This window comes from Haemorhous mexicanus, chromosome 9 (genome assembly GCF_027477595.1).
Source record: "Haemorhous mexicanus isolate bHaeMex1 chromosome 9, bHaeMex1.pri, whole genome shotgun sequence".
Taxonomy (NCBI): Eukaryota; Metazoa; Chordata; class Aves; order Passeriformes; family Fringillidae; genus Haemorhous; species Haemorhous mexicanus.
Window position 1 is genome coordinate 24,829,673 of NC_082349.1, and position 8,705 is coordinate 24,838,377.

The 8,705-nt window shown below is 42.8% G+C and overlaps 1 protein-coding gene across 5 annotated transcripts in view; it reads right to left on the reverse strand.

Annotated features, from left to right (window-relative positions):
* Positions 1 to 8,514, reverse strand: part of TPR (translocated promoter region, nuclear basket protein) — a 33,472-nt gene extending 24,958 nt beyond the window's left edge. For all 5 annotated transcript variants that reach the window (XM_059854558.1, XM_059854555.1, XM_059854557.1 and 2 more), the window contains exons 1-11: positions 8,331 to 8,514; positions 6,305 to 6,409; positions 5,794 to 5,867; positions 4,711 to 4,807; positions 4,382 to 4,485; positions 3,602 to 3,766; positions 3,279 to 3,371; positions 3,078 to 3,158; positions 1,970 to 2,057; positions 1,293 to 1,433; positions 416 to 507 (exon numbers count right to left, since the gene is read on the reverse strand). In XM_059854558.1, coding sequence (XP_059710541.1) covers positions 416 to 507; positions 1,293 to 1,433; positions 1,970 to 2,057; positions 3,078 to 3,158; positions 3,279 to 3,371; positions 3,602 to 3,766; positions 4,382 to 4,485; positions 4,711 to 4,807; positions 5,794 to 5,867; positions 6,305 to 6,409; positions 8,331 to 8,481 — 1,191 coding nt within the window. In that variant the 5' untranslated portion in view covers positions 8,482 to 8,514. The remainder of the gene's footprint in view (positions 1 to 415; positions 508 to 1,292; positions 1,434 to 1,969; positions 2,058 to 3,077; positions 3,159 to 3,278; positions 3,372 to 3,601; positions 3,767 to 4,381; positions 4,486 to 4,710; positions 4,808 to 5,793; positions 5,868 to 6,304; positions 6,410 to 8,330) is intronic.
* Between the last annotated feature and the right edge of the window lie 191 nt (positions 8,515 to 8,705).

Consider the following 8,705-nt stretch of genomic DNA (forward strand, 5'->3'; position numbering starts at 1 on the left):
GCATAAGCAGAAGTGTTAAAACCCCCTAGAACCTGCATGATCTATTGTTATGTTAATTGTTTGCAAGTATAGACCAAAAGCACAGGAGTACAGACTAAAAGATTATGTAAGTAAGCAAAAAAAGGCTGCTCCTGCCAAAAAATGCATATAGAAAGTAAGTTTATATTAACAAAACCCACCTATTTCTGAATTTGATCTACATGATCTGATTTGATCTACATTTGATTCAACATGTAAGGCATGTTGAAAAAGATCTCATTAACTCAGCAAGAGAAGTCTGCCTCAAGTAAGACTTCCTTGCCTTCATCAGGCATGACCCCAAACCCAAAGACTGCCCCAAGGCTGAACCTTTCTGTTCTCAGTGTCACTGATGGCATCCAAGGGCTTTGCTGCTGGAGAGGTTGTGCTCACTCACCTCAGTTAACTTCATTCCAGGCTTGACCACTTTGGCCACTGCTGCAGCAGTGGGAGACATGGCTGCCAGCTCCTCCTCAGACAGGATGGCTCCTGGAGACACAACCCAACAATTACCATCCAAAAGCTGCAATAATCTCCACCAGGAATACTCTTAAATATCATATCTGACTGGCTTTATCTGAATTGCTGAAAAGCTGTTACTATTAGGACTCCTAACATGTAAATAATTTCAGAACATGAGCAGTTGAAATAGCTGGAGCAAGGCTTAACCTCGGGGTTTTTATCACACTGTCAGAAGTTTGGAGTAGCAGATCACTGGTATATTTTCATTAAGTTAACACAGGGATAGAGCAAATGTACTCCATACCTCTGTTCCTTCCTGCTCTCTATCCTTTAGAAACTATGCATATGTAGCAAACAACAAAAAAGACAGAGCTAAAACAGTGAATACTGAGCAAAATTTAATGTTAGACAGAAATATAAAGACAAGAGGTTTGTTCACTGTTGCCTTTTTTTTAAAGAGGAAAATAAGACTAGTTTACTATCTCTAATTCCCTCTCCAGAAAAATCACTAAAAGCAGTCTTATTCAGCCTTTAAGAAAAGTTTCCCCTCCGTTTTCTTTGAAAAGGTAACAGATTAACAAAAGAACTTCAAAAATCTATGACAGAAATGCACTTTCTGCTGAGGGAAGCATATTTATATATATATAAGCATATGTATATATATATGAAAAAGCTTCTAAAATGAATTCTTAGAAATTACCAAAGATGACATTAGATTAATGCAGCTGATTCTTAGAGAAATTCAGCACAATATCCTTGAAAGATCATAAAAGCCCAAGAGTTTCTGTATTTCAGGTGCCAGCTTATCCCACCTTTGCGCTTCGTAGCTGACAGTAAATCATTGGCGTTCTCCAGCTCCTTCTCCAGCTTACTGATCTTCTCTCTCAGCTCCTTCTCCATGGTGGCTTTTGACTCCTCCACCTCAGCCAAATGCTCCTGGGCTGCTTTATTAGCTACAATTCAATCAGACAAGCAGGTTATGTGTTGTGATTGATTTTTATTTTAAAAGTATACGAATTGAGCTGTGTACCTTAAATTTTACTTTATATGGTCTGCAGAAGTTCATATGCTAAATATGAACTTCTGCTCATATATAAATATGAACTTCTTATCAGCATATAAATATGCTGATAAGAAAATTCAGCAGTGTGAGAAAAGCATGAACCACTGTCTATCACCTTTGCTTAGAAAAGAGCAAAAATATCAAATGTCCTTAGCAGTGAAAAGGAGCCTAAACTAAAAAGCTAAAGTGAAGACATATCTTGCAAAATTATCAAAATCCATAGTAAAATTCCAGGTGTATTTGAAAACAGTTCCCTAACCATCAGTAAATTCAACTAGTCAGGTACAGATTTTGTTACAAAGGGACTGACACTTCCATCACCCCAAAACCCCAATGAAATTCCTTTCAAGAACACAAACCCCTCATTTTTCAGAGCATCAAGGTACTCCAAGGAGCCCAGCTGCTCTCCTCCCTTTGCCAGCTTACCTTCCCCTGCTTCCTTCAGGAGCTTGTGCAGCTCTTCCACTGCTCCTGTCAGCTCATTGCTCTTTGCCTCTGAGTCATCAGCAGCACTCTGAAGAAAGCATTTTAGCTCACCTTTAGTACACAGCAACAGCAGCTCCATGTTTACAAGAAAGCTTAAACTGACCACAAATCATGAACAGTTTTCCGCAAAAAATTCTGAAAGAGTCACCCAAGCTGGTCAGTCCTTTCCATGTGGATTGTCTCAGTTTGATGCAAACTGCTTGAGAGTAAGAAGTATCAGACACTGATTTGATGTGGCAATTCCCACATCAAATCCCAATACAATGTATGTATAGCCTTTAGCTGTTTACAGCTGCTGGTTTTTCCTTCTTCTGACTAAAGAAAACTGGGAATTTTCAGTACTCTATTTCAAACAGTCTGAAAAAATAGTATTTTTGGGGACTCATATTATATAACAGTTTATGTTTCTTTGCTTCCAGCTTGAGATCTCCCCAAGTGCAAAGCTGTACAATGTTTATTTGGTGTTTGTGCAAGACAGCTCACAAAGCAGAGCTCAGTAACCTGTGCACTAAAACGTGAAAACCAAAGAGCAGGCAGTTGTACATTTCAGCTGGCTTAGTTAGAAGGTTATGTGGTATTTTTCACTCTTTGAGCAAACAGAACAAATATTATTTGTTCAGATGATGTGCTTTTGACACAGTACAGGACATTCAGCTGGGTCCTAACCAAGTCACCAATACTTGCAGTGTTCAGAAATGAACTTCTAACTCAGAAAAATCTTTCCCACAGTCATACCTTCCACATAAACTTTTACCTTCCAAGAGATCCTAAGAGATAACCACATTTTTACAAAATGAAGCCTCAAAATACTTGGCATAAAATTACTATTTCAACCCCAGTTGCATATTCTCCGAGATATTCCAAACAATGAAAGAGTCTAAATGCTAAGACAGCAGCAAGGAAAACAATGTTTTGCATGTTTCACAAAGTCCTGCAATGGAAGTTAGCCATTCCACATCCAAATTTTGTGGGGAAAAAACCTCCAAATTGGCCTGCATTATGTAAGATTCAGACCCTACTAGAATTATAATGGAATTAACAAACTCACCTTATACAAGTTGGATAATTTCATGTGGGCATTCAGTTCATTGTGGAATCTCTCTTCCATGCTTGTCTGCTGCTCTTTTGCCTGGCAATTAGAAGAGGAGACAGGGTAGGGGAGCATTCCACTATTTCTATTTCACTCATTTTATTGTTTGATTTGTAGGAGCAACTACAATGCCATTTAACATATTTCAAGCTGTCTCACCTCCTTCAGTTTATTCAAAAGTTCTTCAACATGCTTCTGGAGGTTTTCATTGGACTGTTTCAAGGTGTTCACCTGCTCCTCCATTCTGGAAACCTATTCAGAGAAGAAATAAGGACACTACATAAGATTTTTAGCTCCTAGTCCAGATTATTTTGGAAAATACTCGTCTCGTTGTTTTTAAATTAAAAATAAAAACAAACACAAAAGTTGCTGAAAGAGCATTCAGGGCCACTCAAATACAGTCATTAAAGTATTGGCTTTGTTTAACACAGTTAATCAGGTGGTATAATTTCTAAGAAATGACAACACAGTAATTACATTACCTCCTCCTTTTTGTTCTCCAGACTGCATTTAAGCTCCAGGATTTCATTGCCTTTCTCCCTGGCAGTATGGAGCAGTTCATCTGTTTTGGCTTTCAGCTCAGCATTCAGCCATGTGTTCTGGTTCTGCAGCAGCTCCTTCTCTTGCTCCAGCCTCTTCTCCCGGTACTGAAAAGAGAATTGCAGTGTGACTGTAATGGTTCCACAGAAAATAAAGCCGCCAACTAAACTATTCTGATTAGACAAGGAGCAGCAAAAATGTACTGTAATTTGGTAAATACAGGCAGTGCTCCTTATTACACTTGTAGTAAGGTACAACTATCAAGCAATGAGAAATTCCTGCCATTTGAGTTAGTTTCCTCCAAGTTTAAATTAGTTGGGAACAAGAACAAGATTAGTAGCCTTTTAGAGAAAATTTTTATGATATTGAGGCTTTTGTCCTTTCCTCTTCTCTTTATGGAGGTTATTCTGTCCACAGAGTAATGGGTTCACAGCTCATTATTTTTCTCCTTTCTACCTCCCTTCATGGAGCTGAAGTCCTTCCAAGCAGTCCTTCCTTCCACTGCCAAGAAGGCCTGAACATGCTTGCCCAGCCTGATACCCCCTGTCTTCCAGGAATACAGATCTTACTTGTAGTCACAGCCACCAATTTTATAATAAAAGAATTTACTATAAATAACAGGCACTCACTTGACCTACTTTTCCAGGAATCATAACAAAACAGTGATTAGATCACACATAAACAATGCAGAACAAACACTGTGCTTATAAAGCCCTACTCACCTTCATGGAAACATCTGATGTTTGAAGCTCATCCAACTTCAGCTGAAGTTTTGCCTTTTCTGTGTTGGCCTCTGTGAGCTTTTCATTTAAACGTTTAACATCCTCTGGAGGAGGGAAATCAGTGTTAGAAAAATCTGTTGTGTAACAGCTGTAATTACTAAATCGTAAAGAACGACAACAGGCAAGATGCTTTGTATGTAATTGTATGTTGGCACTAAGATATTGTATAAGGCACATTTTTAAATGGAGAAAAACAAGCACCAAAGTGGTGTCTTTGTGCAATGACTGTGTTATTTCCTGGTATTTATGGACTGTGCTCCTGGCTGTACCATTTAAATGTTCAACTTCCTGAGATCGCCTTTCAGTAGTTCGGACCAAGTCTCTCTTCTCAGCTTCCAGTTCTTCCTTCTCTCGAATTAACTGGCTCTGAAAAAGATTGCAGACGGGCAATAAAGAAATGGGATCAGCTCTCTGAAACTGTTTATAGCCTCTGATTACAGTTAGAACCACACAGCAGTGAGCTAAACCTCAGTGAGTTACCCCAGCCAACTAAACACTGGGGTAAGAGGCTTAGAGTGGGCATGGAAATCACAATGGAACTGTTCAAAACTACATTTCAATTTAATAATCTTGGAGAGACAGCAGTAATAGTCAAGAATTTACTGAAACAGCTTTGTTTGGTTAAATAAAAGGGGTAAGAGAGTAAACAAGGAATGACAATGCAATTTACATGCACCAATATAAACAATGCACCCATAAAAACAACCAAACAATGCAATTTACATGCACCAATATAAAAATCAAAACAAAGCCAACAATCCTGGATCATTTACAGGCTACACTGTCTCTACCCTCAAGGTATCATTACAAAGCACCTCAGTCAGGCCCAGGAAAGCTCCTCTGGGGAAACAGTCAGATCCATCTCTCATTGTGGAAAAATCAATCTAATAAACTTGTTTTAGCTTCCTGCTCCAAAATTACTGCTCTGCTGGATCAGTTAGCTCAAGTGACTCATCCTGCAACCCAGTGACTTTTGGGCATAACACAAGAAAAACTGTGCCAGAATGTGGGAAAGGATGGGGAAAAACAGAACTCTTGTTTATACCTTTGACTGAATTTTGGGGGTTTGGGTTAAAGTCACTTCCCAACAGGTTTCAGCTGGAATGGAACAATCCATCCAAACTGAAAAAAAAGCACCTGCTCACCTGTCATTCAGTTTGCTAAATCACCACCTTTCACTTTAAAAGTTCCTGCAATTTTCCTGCACACAGGCCCCCGTGAACACGTAAACACCTCCCTGAGCTCATACTGGCACTGATCCTGACCCTCTCCAGTGGGAACTGAGTGCATTCTGCGCTGCAAAGGGCCGGGGAGCCCCAGGATGTCAGCTCCTGGCCAAGGCCCAGCAGTACCTGCACGGCCACGTTCCGGTCCTGGGCAGCCTCGAGCTCCTTGTTCTTCTCATTGAGCACCTTCAGCTGCTCATCTGGGGGGAAGGAACAGCAGTGAGGGATCTCCACTAGGATGTGACAGAACTCACCCTCCAAACACAACAGAGTCACAATTTCCCTGACAAACATTTTTAGCAAACGAGAAGAATGCCAGACCCTGCCCTGGATGGACCAGGCGTACTGAGGCAGACTAAGGCAATGCTTAGAGCAGAAGCAGCTTTGGTGAGGATCCATACACAGCCCACTGCACTGCTACTACCCAGCAAGGGGCTGTTCTGCCATGAGAACAAAATATTCCATTAAAAAAGGCTGACTTGAACACACTACCAAATCACATCTCTACAAATGCAGCAGATGGGAGATTTTCATCTCCTGGGTAAACCCTGAAGCAGTGCCCACAACACAGGCTGGAGGGTGAATGTCCTGCCCAACACTTACTGGATGCCCAAGGATCTTACACAGTAACACTTACGAAGCTTTTTAAGCTCCTCCCGCAGAGTTTGACATTCCTGGGTCTCATTTACAAGTCTTTCCTGGCTCTGAGCCAGTCGCTTTTCCACTTCAAAGTACTGTTGCTCTGCAAAATAACAGTCACCTCAGTTTCATATCATAAACATTTTTTTCTTTCTCACCTTTACCAAGGAAAATTCTAAAAAGAATATATAAAAATACTAAGAATGTAACAGAATTTGAAGGAAGGAAAAAAACCCCATACCCCCAAACCAAACAACATTTTTGAAGGTAAAAACCTGAATTTCCACCTTGAATGAACGCTGTTTAAAACACTTTGCTAGCATGACAAGTGCTATGTTTCCAGAAACTGTGATATGTTTCAGCCTGCTCCAGTGGAAAATGTCCCTGATGATGGCAGGGGTTGGAATGAAATGAGCTTTAAGGTCCCTTCCAACCCAAATCATTCCATGATTCTGTGAAATTGTCCATCAAATAAGAGCCTGATTAATCTGAATAGTTCTTTAACATTTTTTATGTAACCAGAGATGTTGTATCAGCCCAGTTATGCAGCGTGGGCTCATCAACTTAAAACATCTTTTATTTCTGGGGTATTTCTATACATACACAATAAAACTCACATTTACCCAGGTATCAAGGGATTTGATCTGGGGAAACTTTTAATGAAGACTTCTTAAAATTAATTCCTGGGCTCTATTCCCTTAGCAGCAGAAAAAAAAAAATAGATGTGAATTTTTGTGATCTAAAACAGTAACTGCGTCATGGAGCTTCAGAGTAAAATGCTCAGTAAAAGCAGAAGTAATCTCACTCTTGGGCAGGAAGGGCTTCTAAGGAAGCACTGAGGGATGACTGTTTATCTTCCTCCTCTCATACATTACAATTTCAAATAATGCTGCTCCTCCTGCCACACACAAGAGGAATGGATCTGGAAGAGAGCAACTTGCTAAAATCTGTGGGTTACCTTAATTTAGCCCACACTTTAGTAAAACATTTACCAAGATTTCTACCATGAGAGAGACTGAAAAACTGAAAGGCAGAAATAAAGTCTACAACAGAAGTATGTCACATCCTCTACAAGTTAACTCATATTCACAACATCACACTCTTGTCTCCTGCTCTCTGCTGGTGTTACTGCTCTGTGATCAACTCATCTCCAAATCAATATTAAAATTTTGATTCCATCAGGGCCACTTTACAGAATGGAATTGAACAGCAAAGTATAAACCTAAGGCTGTTTGAGAGCTGGGTGAACAAAGCTGTATTTCTCCTCCACAGTGAGAACCAAAGCAGACTGAAGCATAGACCTGTTTGGGTTGGAAGAGACATCTAAGATCAGAGTCCAACCATGGTCCAGCACTGCCAAGGCCACCGCTGACCCGTGTCCCCAAATGCTGCATCCACACGGCTTTAAAACCCCTCCAGGGGTGGGGATTCCACCCCCGCCCTGAGCAGCTCTGCCACGGCTAGGCAGCCCCTTCAGTGAAGGATTTTTTCCCAATATCAAACCTGAACCTTCCCTGATGCAACTGGAGGCCGTTCCCTCTCCTCCTGTCCCTGTCCCTGGGAGCACAGCCCGATCCCCCCGGCTGTCCCCTCCTGTCAGGAGATGTGCAGAGCCAAAAGGTCTCCCCTGAGCCTCCTTTTCTGCAGGCTGAGCCCCTTTCCCAGCTCCCTCAGCTGCTCCTCATTAGACCTCTGCGTATCAACGGTCGTTAAAAACCTGACGAAAAGCAGTTCTTTAAGACCATTTCAAACGCAGTTTCAACCCTGAACGTCCCTTAGAGAGAGGAAAAAGAACAATCACCAGCAAGAGGAAAAAAAAAAATATACATACTCCAGGAGACAAAGCAAGACAAACATTGCTCAGGTCCCACTGCAGGCCCGTTCCCAGCCCCCTCCCGGCCTCACAGCCCTCAGGGTATCCCCAGAGAGCCTCTGGAAGACAGCACCGCGTCCCGCGCTCTGCCCGCGCCGCCTCCCCCAGCACAGGGACCGCGGCCGCTCTCGGGCCCGCCGCCTGCGCTCACCGCTGTCCACCTTGAAACGCTCATGGCGGGCCCGCAGCCCGTCGATCTCGCCCTGCTGGTCGCCCAGGAAGCGCTCTAGCTTGCCCTGCACGGCGCGGGGCAGCTTGGCGAGCTCGGCCCGCTCCAGGAGCTGCTGCAGCACAGCCGCCATGGCTCCGGCACAGTGCCGCCCGCCGCTGAACGCGCTTCCGCTTCCGCCACGGCCGCGCCATCATGGGAGTGGCGGCAGGGCCGCGGCAGCGCCACGGCCGGGACAGGAGACCGCACGGCCTCAGCGCCATGGCGGATACAGGAGCTTCATTCCTGCTACATGACAGGAGCTATCTGTGCTCCTGAGGCGCCCCGTGTGCCCGAGAGGTACCGGGGAAGGGCGGC